The sequence below is a fragment of the Anthonomus grandis genome, chromosome 14 (genome assembly GCF_022605725.1).
Source record: "Anthonomus grandis grandis chromosome 14, icAntGran1.3, whole genome shotgun sequence".
Taxonomy (NCBI): Eukaryota; Metazoa; Arthropoda; class Insecta; order Coleoptera; family Curculionidae; genus Anthonomus; species Anthonomus grandis.
The window spans coordinates 17,743,044-17,759,014 of record NC_065559.1 but is presented as its reverse complement, the minus strand read 5'-3'; the positions used below and the strand labels follow the sequence as shown (position 1 = coordinate 17,759,014).

The following is a 15,971-nucleotide window of genomic DNA, read 5'->3' as shown; positions in this document are numbered from 1 at the left end:
TCACCGGATACAGATAAAATAAAAGCGTAAAATGAATACCTAGTACCAAAGAATGCAGAAGAGGTCAAACGTTTTGTCGCGTTTGCTATTTTTTTTATCGCAAATTTATACCGAAATTTGCAGAGTTGTCAGTTCCACTAAATAAACTATGTAGGAAGTATGCTAGATTTGAATGAACAAATGATTGTGAATATTGTGATAAATGTTTTCAGGTTTTAAAAAATGCCCTTATTAGTGTTATCCAATTTTGGAATATCCTGATTTTTCAAAAGAAAATTAATTTATTGTATAAACGGATGCATCTAAATTCGCTAGCGGTGCAGTCTTGTCAAATAAAAATATTAAACCGGTAGCTTACGCTAGCAGGAGTTTAAGTAAAGCGGAAATTAATTAATAATTAACCAATAATACATAAAGAACTTTTAGCAATTTTTTGGGCGGTTAGATATTTTCGGCCCTACTTGTACGGTCGGAGATTTAAAATTATAACTGACCATACGCCTTTACTATACCTATTTACACTTAATGACCCTTCTAGTAGATTAACAAAATTTCGATTAGGGTAAGAAGAATATGACTTTTATATAGAATACGCCAAAGGCGGCGAAAATGTAACAGCTGATGCATTATGTAGGATAATTTTAACTAGTGATGAACTTAAAAGTTTGAATGAGCAAACTATGAATGTAATGACTAGGGCGCAAAGAGCGAGAATGGAAAAAGAGTGTGATGAGTTAGGAAATAGAACCTCTACAGATGTTTGGCCTGATCAACCAAATATTGCAGAGATTCTAAAAAAACCGAATAATTGTGTAGAATTACGACTCACTACGACTTGTGAAATAAAGAAAACGGAAAATATTATAACAGAAAGGTTAGAGAAATTTTATTATGTACCATCACAACTTGCTTTGTATTTGGCTGAGAATTCTGGATCAGCGTTGCCGCGAGACGGAATGCTGACAGACTTGGCGAAGCTGAGCAAGAAAATTGATATAAAAGAACTGTCTATTCTTAAAAATGAGAGTAATGCAGATTTTATTAAATATATAAATAAAGAAATAAAAAATAATTGGAGGGGCCCCCGAATAAATATTATTAAAGGAATTATTAGAGTAACGGATAAATATGAAATCAGAATAATTTTAAACGATTTCCATTTGCTTCCTACTAGTGGTCACGCAGGAGTAAATAGAATAATAAACAATATCAAAAAATATTATTTTTGGTCAAATATGTATAATGAAATAAAGACTTTTGTTAAAAGATGTGACTCATGTCAGAGACAGAAGCATTCAAATCATTATACTAAAGAGCCGATGACGATAACTTCTACGGCAACCTCTTCGTTCCAGAAGATATTTTTGGACCACTTCCTGTAGACGTAAACGGATATTCGTACATATTAACACTTCAATGTGAGTTAACCAAATTTGTGGAGACTTATCCTCTTAAAAATAAAGACGCAGTCTCTATTGCAAAAACATTTGTAGACAATTTTGTTTTACGTTTTGGAATTCCCAAGGAAGTCGCAACCGATAGGGGCTCGGAGTTTATTAGTTATACTATGACTGAAACTTGTAAACTTTTAAATGTTAATCAATTACAATTCACAGCTTATCACCACGAAAGTATTGATGCCTTAGAAAACCCACACAAAGAGTTAGGTGCTTATTTAAGAATTTAAACACAAAGTCATGACGTCACATGGAGTACATGGCTTCCTTACTGGTGTTTTTCTTACAATACTTCAGTCCATAGTTCAACTAAGTACTCTCCTTTCGAACTTGTTTTTGGTAAACAGTGTCAAATCCCAACCAACATTAATTCCAATGTTGAACCTCTTTACAATTTCGAAAACTACCCCCTTGAGTTAAAATATAGGTTGCAAAAGGCTCACGAAGATTTAATTAATTCAAAAATACAACGAAAGCGAACTTACGACGAAAAAATGAATCCCATTAGATATCATCAGGGAGATTTAAGATTAGTGAAAAATGAGGAAGGAAATAAAATTTCAAGTTCTTGTTTCTTGGGCCCTTATTTAGTAATTAGAGAGGAATCTCTAAATGTTGTGATTCTGAAGGATAATAAAAATATTGTTGTATACAAAAATAGAACTAAAAGATATAATGTGGCTTAGTATTAAATAGGTAATTAAGTAAGTACATATTATTATGCTATTATTGGTATTTAAGTTTTATATTATATAAATATTGGTTTTGCTTAATATATAATCATTGGTTTTGTTGTTAATTTTAGAAATAGTATTTAATGGATAGTAAGTGTATCCACGGTGTTGCTAGTGTTTTACTTTTATGTTACAGTCTCCAGAAATTTCCATTCAAAGGAAGTAAATTTCTTCCAATTACCCGGGGGAGGTGTAATTTAGAGGTAGAACACCCTGTATATTTAATATAATTATTGTTTTTCGTGCACGAGTATACCGATTAAATAAACTATATATTACATTATTATAACCAGTGATGAAATTGCATAGCTAAGCATTGACCAATATACACTGGCACCAATTTTGTAACAAAGGTAACACATATTAAAATCAGACTATGTAGAAACGAGATGTTTCTTTTGATTACCCTTTACCACCAAGTTATCAAATCCTTACAAAGCGTTAGGAATAAGAATGCTAATATTTTTTTTTTGGTTTGGAGATAACCTCTTATTTAAACCAAAAATAACCTCTTTAGTTTAAATATAACCTCTTAGTATAGGCACAGATTTAACTAGCTACGCTACGAGCGTAGCTAGTTAAATCTGTGGTATAGGTTATATTTATTTCAACGTGTTATTTTTAATCCAAAATCCAATACAAATAATTAATATCATGTATTTTAGCTGAAAATTTCCTCTTTTGCAAATATGTGTAAACTTCACCACAGAGAATCGGTAAATATGTTTGTATACAAAACACCCCCTTGTCCTTGAGAACATGTTGAACTTAAACAAAGTTATTGTTTACCGATTCTAGTCTTTCAATGTTCTAAGAATAAAAGCGAATTTTTCAATTTTCCGTTGTTCTTGGATTTATTTCTGTAAATATTTTTTTTATTTCTAGACGACATTTGAATAAGGATTAAATTACGGATTTCTGCTCCAATTTAACTGACCTAGAATCTCAGTTTCCGAGATCCCAATAGTGCGCCTTAAATTCGACACACCCTGTATAAAATATCTCTAAAAAGCAAGCTAGAAAATACTACAAACACCCTATATTATTTACAATAATTAAATTTGCTTAAAAGGTCTATAAAAGTAATAAGCAGGTAAATTATATATTACTGTATCCTAGCAACCGTCGTTGACAACAAATCGGTAATGACAATTCTATATTAGACGTCAAAATAAATTTCAATTTCTAAAAAGTTTGTCGTAAGTTTTTGGTTGTAATAATCATGAAAGCCAAAGGGGATTTAAAAGAATATGAAGTTATTGGACGCAAGTTTCCCACTAGAAAAGAGAAGACTACACCTTTATACAAAATGAGAATATTCGCCCCGGACCAAATTGTTGCCAAATCTCGTTTCTGGTATTTCTTGGGGCAGCTAAAGAAATTCAAAAAATCTACTGGTGAAATAATTTCGATGAAACTTTTACTAGAACCCTATCCTACCAAGATCAAAAACTTTGGAATTTGGCTCAGGTATGACTCTCGGTCTGGAACCCATAACATGTACAGAGAATATAGGGATCTAAGCATCTCTGGAGCAGTAACTCAGTGCTACAGGGATATGGGAGCGAGGCATAGAGCCAGGACTCATTCTATTCATATTATTAAAGTAGAGCAAGTTAAAGCTGCTGATACGAGAAGAGCACAGGTTAAACAGTTTCACAACTCCAAAATTCGTTTTCCTATAATAAAGAGGATTCAGCATAAGCCTATGAACAAGTTTTCAGTACGAAAACCTAGAACTTATTTTCAGTAAATATTTCTTTTGTTCTGTTAATATTTAACTGTAAGATGAAGTAGTTTTAAATAAAATATTTTAAAATGAAAAGTAAGTTTATTTTTTTTTATGAATCAATAATATATATTTATAATTATAATATGCCACGATAGATTTTTTAATGCTTAAGCAATATAAGACCCACTAATTTTCCTGAGAAAAAAAACATTTCTTGGTATAAAGGGTACGGTCTATAGAATAATTTAAAACAAAAAAAATTGGATAAATCATATTTTGTACTAAAAAAAAACTTTTTACTAAATGACATAATTTTCACATTGCAATATATTGCAAAGCGAAAACTCTCCAATGTTTCAATTTTTTACAAGGATGTTCAGCCGTGCTGCCATACTTCACAAAAGTCCATAAGGTTTAGGCAAAAGTCAGCCGTTATTAATAAATCCAAGGATAAATTCTGGTTTTCACTAGGAATTTGTAAATAAGGATAAGGCATCATTTAATATGTAAAATTTAGAGTGTAAAGGCTGGTATGACTGCATCTCAAGCCAATCTGAGCATGTTATTCATTTATTTCCATTTTTATTTTCGTCCAACATTTCGGTAATTATATTTTCTGCGGTGAGTATTTTCCCTACATGGTTGATACCTGTATCTCTTTCCTCAATCCATCTGAGACTGTAGAAGACAGTATGTTCAGCCGTATCTTTTTCGCCACATAGTTAGCATTTGTCGTAATCTGTTTTCCAATCGTTATCGTGGAATCTCTAAAGCTTCCATGGCCCGTCAGAACTTCTATCAAATAGAAATTTATCTTACCATGGTTCATTTGTGGTATTAGTCCTTTTGTCCATTTGAATGATTGAGTAGCATTGTTATTCGATTTATCTATCGTGCTTGTAGTGTTCTTTGCTTAAATTATTATGTTTTTCTGTTTTTTTTGCTGCATATTTGCTGCACTTGTACTCTTCTAAAAGTTTGCTTATTTTTTATTTTATGGCGTCACTTTAGATCGGAGCACGGAGTATACTTTATAGAGTTAGCAACACTGGCCACTTTTACAACTAGTACTATTCGTTTGCTGGGCAAGGGACCTCCTATGTTTAATGCATGTTTAATGCATGCATCTTGATTGGAGTATCTGCGTGGGAGCTAATTCAATGACCAGCTTTCATACTCTTCTTATCAGCGTCTTTGAAAGAGTATTTCCTATTATAACTTTAAGATTTACTCAAAAACCTTGGATCGATAAAGATCTACGGATAGGTGATAGCAATATAAGATGTTTTCACTCAATTCGCAAGTTTACAGTTCATAACAATCATTTTATGAAAGTAGGATGCTTGTAATGCTCCCAACAAGTAAAAAGAATCTTAAAAAATATTGTTAAGCCAGCAGCTCGCGATTGAATATAAATATCATTAATACTTCTTATTGTTTAATTGCAGATGGGCTTGCTAAGACTATTCCAGCCACTACAATAAACCCTTTAACATATTTACAGAATATACAGGGTGTTTCGGGAGGAAAAGGAAATATTTTGGGAACGTGTTCAGAAGGTCAAAATAAGATAAATTAACTTATATGTTTTAATCCGATTCTCAACCATTTCTGAGATAATCGGCTCTGAAGTTTTTTTGAAAGATTTTTTATTTTAAAAGCAACACAAACAAATATTAGTGAAAAAAAAGTTCGAGTTCAAGGCAAGCTGCAGCACGTTTGTTAAGCACTCGTGTTGCACGTTTAATTGCCTGGGGATTGTTTTTAATAATATTTGAAGCGTTCAAAATTTGATTGTGGGGTCCTTCTACGGTTTCTACTGGTGTTTCGTACACTAGAACTTTCATCTACCCCCAGAGGCAATAATTCAGTGGATTTAAGTCTGGTGGCCAAACTTGAGGTCCTCCTCTGCTAATCCAAAGATTAGGAAAACGATTGTCTAAGAAATTATGCACTCGGCGACTAAAATGAGGCGGTGTACTGTGAGGCTCCATCGTGTTGAAAATACATTCGGTGTCGAACAATTAGCGGAATATCATCCAACATGTGTATTAAATGGTCTTCCAAAAAACGTAAATATCCTTCTCCAGTAAGACGCTCATTTAATACAAAAGCCATAATCACCCTCTTGAAGATATTGAACCGGTTGAATATGGAAAGGCTTAAAGCCATTTTTCTTAAGTGTCTTCCAAAAGTCCACATGTGATGCTAATCGAAGTTCTCTTGTAATCCGCCTCGTAATAACACCCGGGTTCTCTTCAGCCATATGTTTTCTCCACATTTAGTTAAAACTTTTCGATTAGGAATTCTTCGATTTGGAAAACGACGTCGATATTTATCAACAGCACGTAATGCGCTACCATTACAGAAACCATAAACGAATATCATGTCAGCATACTCCCTATGGGTAAATGTGTGAGGCATTACGTAATGGGAACTTTGCTCTTTTCAAATTGAAACGCTCCGAATCCAGAAAAAAAATCCCTTCCTGGCCAAAAAACCATCTACCTGGCTGGCATAGTATTTCTAGTGTTTTTGAATCTTTCAATCTCTGCACTGAAATCATTGGCCAATAATTGTATTAATGATTCTTTCTTGAGCATAAACTTTTCAAATCTTTTAAAGAGAGCCATTGTAGTTCCTAAACATATGCAAGGTGCAAACACTTTAGCAAACTATAGGCCCATCTCCTTGTTGCCTACTATAACTGAAATTGTGGATAAACTTACGAAGAAAATGATGGTAGAATTTTTGGAAGCTAATAAAGTTTAACAAATACCAATGATGCAGTATTTCACTTGTTGGAAAAACTCTACTTCGGACTCAATGACGAAGAAGCAGCGGCAGTCACTAAGACTTTTGACTCTGTGTCGCATGAGTTACTTTTGCAGAAGCTTGAAATATATGGGCTTAGAGGGAGTATTCTGCAATGGTTTTGTTACATTTGTCTGAAAGAAGCCAGTCAGATCATTTGAAGATTTCAGCAGGAGTATCACAAGGATCTGTTGTAGGTCCAGTTATTTTTCTTTTTTATATCAATGGCATGTCCCCGATATTAAGACATGGATAGTGTACCTATTTCGCTGATAATATTTTACTATGGCATGATACAGATGCACATTTTCCACTCAAGAAAACAAATGGGGACTTATGCAGAATCAAGAGTTGGTGTAACTGTAACTTTGCCCTTAAATGAAACTAAAACAAATGTTTTAAATTTTGAGTGGAGCATTGAAAATGTTGAAAATATGCTTTTGAACACAGAACCTATTTTAAACACAAATAATAACAAGTTTCTGGGCCTAATAATAGATGACAAATTAAAGTTTAATAAGCATATAGAGCAGTTATCCCTAAAATTTGCTTCCGGTTGCCTTGCAATTAGAACCATTGCCAGTCAACTTAATAAACAAATAACAAAAAGTGCTTATTCTGCCCTAATTGATTCCCACTTGAGATATGGTACCTTTGCTTTTGAAGATGTTGCTCAGGTTACTTGTTTCGATCTAACTTTATTTTCCAAAAGCGCGCCCTAAGATACCTTTGCAATATTCGATATAAAGAATCTTGTAAAGCATATTTTATTTTTGAAATATTTTAATCTTACCATCAATATTTTTACTCGAATCTGTTTGCTTAATGCATAAAAAATATTTCACGGAAATTACTTCTCAGAAGACTATTATTATTCGCTCTACATTTAAAATAAACCTTTGTCCAAATGTTTGACCATCTTCCTATTTCCATTAGAACAATTTATAATTATAAACAAATCAAAAAGGAAGATAAAAAATAGAAAGGCCTATTATAGGAGCCTATAATAGATATTATTTAGTTTTATTTTATTTCATTCTCTCTTTTAGATTTATAAGTTTTATTTTGTCTAGTAGATATTATAAAATATAAAAGCTTTGTCTATAAGATTTGTATTCTTCAGATAATAAAGCATATTTTGACTTGTGTTTGACTTTGATGTTGTGTTTGCATTAAAAGTTTTTAGCGAGCCTTCGACTTTTTGTATCTTTGTCATTATTACGAGTTCTTTTTTCTCTGTTAAGTTCTTTGTTTTTAGCCAGTCATTAGTGGCTGTGAAAGCTACATCTATTTCTGAATGGATTTCCTTTAAGTTCCGTCAGTAATGATTACTGCGGCGACATCGTCAACATAGTGACGCCTTCTAATAGAGTTTGTTTAAGTAGATCATCATATAATATTCCAAAGGGTAGAAATGGAGCCCTAAGGAACACCGCGTCATCATACATATTTCACTCGTCTGGTTTTAGGCTTCAAGAAGAATTGTTTTGTTGGTAAAACTACTTATTAATTGAATTAGGTATGGCGGCAGTTTTCGTTTTCTGAGTCTCTTCAGGATTTTTCCTACAGTTTTTTTAATGCTAGCTTAATTGTCTCTGACTGTTTTTATTGCATCCAAGGTAAATATCTCTATTCTAACTCCGTAGTGGCACTCTAATGTAATACTAAAGTAGTTTAAACGGGTATTTAAGAAACAATTAGGTCTATACTTTGGTCTGCGGAGATTTTTCTTGGTTTTTTGATGAATACTGATTTCGCAATTTCCCACTTTTCTGGGAATGCTTTTTCTTATAGGATTTTATTTATTACCAGGAGAAAGACTTCGGGTTTGCTGCTTAAAACCTTTTAAACAGTTTTGTTTGGGATCCAGTCGATGCCCGGTATTATTTTGTTCTTAATCTCCTAGAGGCGTTAATTTCTTCCAGGGTAACTTCGGGTTTTCAGTATGGGAGTAATGGATTAGCCTGTATGTAGAAACTAATTCCTTGGCAGTCGTTTGTCTCTAAATCATTGATTCCTTAGTGGTTGGCTTGGCTTTTAAGTTTTAGTTTCCTTGTATCGTTTTTATAGTTTTTCTCCCAGATGTTGTTGTTTATTTTCTCAAAAACGTTTTTTCAGCAGCTTCATTTACATGAATTTATGAATTTTCAGTTCCTTTTTGGACTTGATATTCAGTGATTAGCGACTCATCTCTTCATTCCTCGCGTCTATTTGTCGGTAAGCAGCTTTCTGGATCTTTGGAACTTTCTTCTTATCTCAGCAATTTCATCGTTCTGATTAGTTTTCTTAAATGGCATTGAATTGTCATATATTTTAGTTTCCATATTGTAAAAGTCTTGTGGGGTTATTATTGGTCTATCATTACCAACATCTTCACGAATGTTTTCTATTGTTTGTATGGTTTATTAGTAGATTTATAGTTTTATTTAATATAGGAATTAAGTAAGAATATTTTTGTTCAATATAAAAGGGACTATATTTTTAATATTTGTGTCCATAAGTAAATAGGAGCATAGGAAAATCGTCGTCCATATACAACATAAATTTTCGTTTTTCTAATAAGCGAAGATTACTCATTAGTGGAAAATTGCAAAACTAGTTCTTATCGAAAAGCCGAAGAAAAACCCTATGGACAAAACAAGTTATAGACCTGCCAGCCTCATTAACACAATCGATAAACTACTTAAGCACCTAATCTTAAATATGATTTAAATACCTACCCTGATATGACCTAAACCTGAAAGAGACGCTCTCAGACCGACAATATGAATTAAGGGCAGAAAGATCTACTCAAAATGCCTTAAAAAAAGTCACAGAGACGCTCCTATCGACGATACAAAAAATGAGCTATAGAAACAGAAAAATCTGATTGTTAACAACACTGGACATTAAAAACGCATTTGGATTCGCGCCTTGACAAAAAATCGTAGAGGAACTGTGTAAACGTAAGCTGACTCGGTACCTAATCTGATTTTTGAAGAGTTATTTCTCAAATAAGAAAAGTACCCTTGAAACGAAGAACCTCATCGAGGATTTCCAGATGAATTGCGGTCCCATCTGAAGTCTTCCACAGTATAAATATAACTTTCCATAAAATATATTCCACCTACCCTGTGGAATATATTTTACGATGGACTGCTTAAGCTACAATTACCAGAGGAAGTTATTTTAGTGGGTCAGGCGGACGACGTTACTGTGGTAGCGGTTGGACGAGACCTAGAATAAATTCGGGCAAAAACTGATGTCGCGATGTCTGCTATAAACGAGTGGCTAATAAGTAAGTAATGATTTAGTACTTGCAATGAAAAAGACAGATCTAGTGATAGTAATAAAAGGAAAGAGAGCGATTCAAGGCTCATTAAAAATCTTTCACAAAGATATAAGTCCAAAATTGGCCTAGAATTGACCAAAAGCTTAGTTTTAAGACTTACATTGAGAAAACAGCTGCCCGAGCCAGTCAAACAATGCTGGACTTAACAGACTCATTCCAAACATAGGCGATCCTCTGACCTGCAAATGTAAAATTCTTGCAATAGTTGCTAGCTCTATAATTCTATATACTGCCTCTATCTGAAACGATGCTATGAAATTTAAAACAAATAGTCAAACCTTCAAAATAGCGCAGAGACAATGCGCCTTGCAGCTCATATCGACCCGCTCCCAAGGATGCTGTTCTAATAATAGCGTTAGAGCTTCTACTAGAAGAAAGAAAAGCAATATACAAGACTGGAAGAAAAACGAAAGAAAACCAAAAAAAAATAGAGAAAATAGAGAAAGGACCATGGAAGTTTGGCAACGCAGCTGGCAATAGTAATGTAAAAAATGTAGGTGGACAAAGCGCCTGATTTCTCAAATAGTCATGGATATAATCATTGTGCCGTAAACTTCTATATGACCCAATTCTTAACATTAGTTTCAGAGATTTCACATTAGAAATTATTAAAACCAATACTAATGAATATATTTATTGGGAACAAGTAAACACAGCCGAGCATACCGTCCTCTACTACCCACATTGGAAAGATGAAAGGGAAGAGTGCTAGATAACATAATCAATAAAATTTTAGCAAACAACGATAACTGGGATCAAGTTACCCTAATGATTTATAGAATTTTAATTAAAAATAGTGCGGAAGAAAGAAAATGTGAACAAAACTAGTAAGGCGAACCCCACCCATTTGAAGTCATATTTGCGCGGTTTCAGATAACGTGTATAAGGATAATAAATTAAGAAAAGGAGGTTTAGTTCATTGGCTTGAGCGCAGTCCAAGATACTAATTCAAACGAGTTTTCCTCAACCTCAAAAAAAGAAGAGTTGGGTTGGATTGGTTAGAGGTCGGTTGTGTTGATTTGTTGATTTATGTTGGATTCGGTTGAGTCGTATACATACAAGAGTACTCTATATAAGAATATTTTACATATCAAATGATCGATCTATACTATGTTAAATGTAAAAAAAATATTATAAAAAGTGCATATTTACTATAGTAATTATTTCAATATTTTTATATTAGTAATACAAACATTAAGAAATAGAAAATTCACTTATAAGAAATTCCAAGTAAAAACCATAATTTATCATTAACATCTTAATAACTGCCGAGTTTTACCTGAGTCTTATGCAATTTTGTCAAGTAAAGCAACAACGCCAAATATCCAAGTAGAAAATTGACATACTGAAACATTTTCGCATTGCAATGTTTTAAAAATAACGTCATTTAGTAAAAAGTTTTTCTTGATTTTTTAGTACAAAATGTAATACTAAATCAAAGTTTTTTCTGAAAATCGCTGGGTTTTAAATTTTTCGAGCACGAATTTAGTACATTTTATATATTTTCGATTTTTGCAGTAGGTGTAACACTAATATTATGGACTTAAGAATGACTCTAGGAGATACCTCGACAAATATTAATCATGTGGCCAGGTTAGTAAAAAAATTAATGTTATAAAGAGGCCATGAGAACTTGCTGAAAATTGTTTTCAAGTGTCTAGAACCTTTGCCCTATTGACCTCTACAAGTGGACAACAAGAACGAAGTGTGTGCCTTAAATTTGATGTTACTACATTATAAATGTTTAGCAGCGTCAGTGTGAAGCGGCTGTAAAAGCAAGCGGTTGGTTATCCAGGGAGAAGGCGATTACCCGTATGTTGACCTTGAAAGGAGATGCTGCTACCATCCTACAAAGAATATTTCCGAAGAGCAAGAAGTCTTCGCCCACCTAATGAGGTATTTGGAGATGCATTATGGCCAGTCAGCCTGGACTATGGCTACCACACCCAGTAGAAAAATTGGTGTCAGAAATCAGGGAAGTACTTGCGAGGATTTGAAGCTGAGATTGCACATGTGCTTCGACTGGCATAACCAGATGTCTTTGAAAGAATTATGGATGTTTGGAAGTTCAAGCAGTCCTGATGGACTCCTGAATGTGAAATGATCTATTGCAGAATGATACTACTAGCACATCCACCTAAGCTAATAGATGCATCGATAAAGGGTTATTAAACTCGAAGCTGTCAAAAAAAGGAACAAACTCCAGGCTGATGCCTGGCAAGTGAGTCCAACAGAGAACGTCTTTGAGGAATTAGTCAAACGGATCATTGGTGAGGTTAATGGAAAACGTAGCTTCCAGGACCGGAAGTTTGAATTACGGAATTGAGGCAAAGCAGATCACATAAGAAAAGATCATTTCAAAGATCCTTTTCTAAAGTTCTAACGCTCATGATGATCGTTTTATAATCTTACAAAGGTTTCGAAATCGAAGCCAATCTTGCTAGATTGGCTTCAGGTTCTACGTCTGCGACAAGTCCAGAACTTCTTATACGTTATCGTGTTACGCGACTTCAGTTTGCCAGCAATCATGATCGCTTGGGATAAAAGTCGTTAAAGGATATGGTGAGGAACATAAGAACCTTTTGCAGAATGTATCTTTAATCCTAGGTTAGGCTACCAAGAAGTTCACTTATGAGGTGGGTTGGAATTTCTCTGGAGACACGCACAGAGTTCTATGTTCTTCCAAGAAGTTCTTTAACTGCTGTCAGGTATATTTACGAAATTCCGCAAGATTTTGTAGTCCTTTATGTTGGTTTTATTGAAAAGAAATGTATTTTGATGCATGATAACTCCGAACCCCATTCCGCAATAATTACTTAAGGATACTTAAACAATGTAATAATTTCTATTTTAGAGTGGCCAGCGTAAAGTTCAGATTCGAACCCATTTGAACATAATTGGGACATGCTTAAGCGAAGGCTACGAAGTTGTGTTACTGCTCCTTTATATTTAAATAAATTACAATATGCTCTCTTTAGCGTAATGGGACTTACTCCTCGACAAGACATTCGTCACTTAGGCATTCCAAGAAGAACGCTCTCGATATTGCCCAATAATGCGACAATACCCCTCTGCAGTTTTTGTTAGCAATACGTTTCATTTTTCATTAATCTAAAGCCGGGTACATACTTGAGACCACATAGTTTGAGTACACACGCATATGCAAATATAGACTGTCCAGTCGTCGGTTCTCACGGCATGCGGCTTGACTCGCGTTGAGCCTAGGTTTTCGGTCCCCGCTGAAAGAAAACAGTCCGCGTATGCGTGCTCAGTGTAGACGTTCTTCATGCAGTCGTCTGTCTCGCGTACTTTCATTTTGAGTATTTCACTTATTGACTGTAGTTCTTTAGTTGTCTTCTATTTCTCTATCAAGCCAACTGTTTGCATGAAAATGTAATGGAGTAACGAAATGTGTTTGGAGTTAATTGACATGTACGACCAGTACACAGTACTATGGGATTTTAGTAATCCTTTTTATTACTTCTAAAATAAAAAGAATGACGCTTGGCAAGAAGTTGCGGCAAAACTAAACAAAGATATTAAAGATTACAAATAGGGAAAGTCTTTATCTCCAGGAAAAATGGATATAGGTCACTTAGGTAAATGTATTATGCATTTCGGCTGTGTAAACAGCCATCATCAGATACAGAACATTACAAAAAACATATCAAAAAAAATATATATATGTATCAAAAAACATATTTAAAAGCCAAGGTAAAAGAAAAGTATTCTTGTTTTCTGGCAGTTGTTATAGCTCAAGTAAAAATACTATAACATGATTGTGATTTCAATGCTTTCGTACACTTTAAATATTTTTTCCCACGTTATGGTGATATTGCTAAGATGTCTTGTTACGAACCATGGAGAAAATAAAGGAGATTCGGCTCACAGCAATATTTCTCATGCCATTGCGAAAGTGAAGATGTTTTTGAACCTGCTCAGCTGTTACCAATTATGAAGTTAGCAAGACGCCAACACCCCTATAAAGTTTATCCAATGACATACAAAGATTTTTTGGAATTCAAAACTTTGTCTAAGAGATTGAGAATTTTTATTATCCATATGAAAAAGTGCATCAGAAAAAGCAGTAAACTAGACGGACAATGGAAATCATACATTGTCAATACAATATCATACATTGTAACAAATGTCAATAGAGTGCCCAGCCCTAGCACTATGGTAGTAGCCACTATCAGGCGGACCAATAAGCGCCGCGAAGAACTTACGTGGTGTGAAAAGGATGCCATTGGAGCTGCTTTACTCCAAAGGAAGTCCTCACAGGATGAAAGGCCTATTGACTACGCTAGTCGACTATTCTGTGCAGCTGAAACTACAGCACAACGGAAAGAGAAGCAGTGGCGTTAGTTTGGGTAAAAAGATTTAGAGGATACATTGAAGAACAAATTGTGACCATCCGAAGTGACCATCAACCCTTACGCTGGTTGCTATCTATAAAATCACCCACTGGACGTATTGCACGTTCGGCGCTGGTATTGCAATCCTTCAACCTCAAAGTGGAGTATACGCCAAGTAATGTTGTGGCCGACACACTTTCCAGGTTGCCAGTACCAGATGAGTCAGAGGTTGCCATTTGTAATATGACTATTGAATTACCTAGATATTAAACTGCAGATATTTGCAAGGATCAGATGGAAAATCCAGAACTTGCCAAGAAAATAAAATTCTTTGAAGACTCATCAGACTTTAACCGATGGTTAGAAAGGGGATATCTTATGGCCAGAGATGTGCAAAAGTGTCATAGACAGTCCTGACAGCCATTCCTTTTCCCTAAATACTGCGAAGTGACAAAATACTGGCCGACTCCCACGTTCCTTACTTTTGGACGCCAACTCAGAACTGCTGATGATGTTGCTCATGACATGAGAACCATTATTGAATATGAAAACTTCATTCCAATGATAACACCATACCTATTGAGCCTTGGAAACCATCTTCATGATGCCCAAGTTAATTCAGAATTAGGAGAGGACAGAAAGAGATTGCCGATCAATAAAGACGTGAGGCAGAAACATTTTATAAAGGGTATCTCGTTCTATCGAAAACACACGCTTTGAGTGATGCAAAAAAGGGACTTACCTCTAAATTTTATCCAAAGAGAGATGGGCCATATCGGATTTTAAGAGAACTACCTCCTGTAAGTTTTGAATTGTGCCTTCCTTCCCAGTCCAGTAAGACTATTGGGAGATACCATGTGTCTGACTTACAGAAATAGAGAGACCCCACTGGAAAGTCACCGCTCGAAATTCCTGCACCTACTCGTCCTGTCCGGAAGAGAGGTAGACCCAAGAGATACGAGAATTAAGAGTTCTACTTCCCACAAAAGGGCGTTTTAGTGTGAAGTAGAGGGGGAGTGTAACAAATGTCAATAGAGTGCCCAGCCCTAGCACTATGGTAGTAGCCATTACCAGACGGACCAATAAGCGCCACGAGAAATTTGCGTGGTGTGAAAAGAAAGCACGAACTTAAAAATATACCTGGACTGCTAATGCATATGGCCGCGATACCCAAAAATGACCACTGCATGGTGGCTGCCATTTTTATAGTGGTTGTGTCCTTTTGATGTTGGTCACTCTGAAAATGTTTTGTGTTGCCAACAAAAAATATATTAAATAGCGGTAATGAAGTTGACATTTGACGTGTGAGTATAGCGGATTGCCTAGTTTTTGACGATTTGTAAACGACGCTAGGGTATATCGTCTGGAACAGGCGATGTATCTTTCTCTTTATTTAATACGTGAATAATGTATCACCATCTTTATTTAAAGGTATTTGGTTCAGTTTCTCAAAACCGAATTATTGTGAATTGTCCGTCTGTGTTGTTTATAATAGAATAATATATTGAGTTGTTGACAGAATAATAGATTTTTCTATATAAACCCTTT

At 34.7% G+C, this 15,971-nt stretch overlaps 2 protein-coding genes across 2 annotated transcripts in view; one reads left to right on the top strand and one right to left on the bottom strand.

Moving 5' to 3' along the window:
• The window catches only part of LOC126744483 (uncharacterized), a 55,588-nt gene that overhangs the window by 31,594 nt on the left and 8,023 nt on the right, over window positions 1–15,971 (bottom strand). The gene's annotated exons all lie outside the window — the stretch shown is intronic.
• Window positions 3,320–4,016, top strand: LOC126744482 (60S ribosomal protein L18a-like). Its single transcript, XM_050451917.1, has one exon. It carries the CDS (start codon window positions 3,414–3,416, stop codon window positions 3,942–3,944), a length of 531 nt encoding a protein of 176 aa, XP_050307874.1. The 5' UTR covers window positions 3,320–3,413; the 3' UTR covers window positions 3,945–4,016.

Coding starts and splice junctions, on each gene's coding strand:
- LOC126744482 (XM_050451917.1), top strand. CDS start 3,414: ATGAAAGCCAAAGGGGATTTAAAAGAATATGAAGTTATTGGACGCAAG.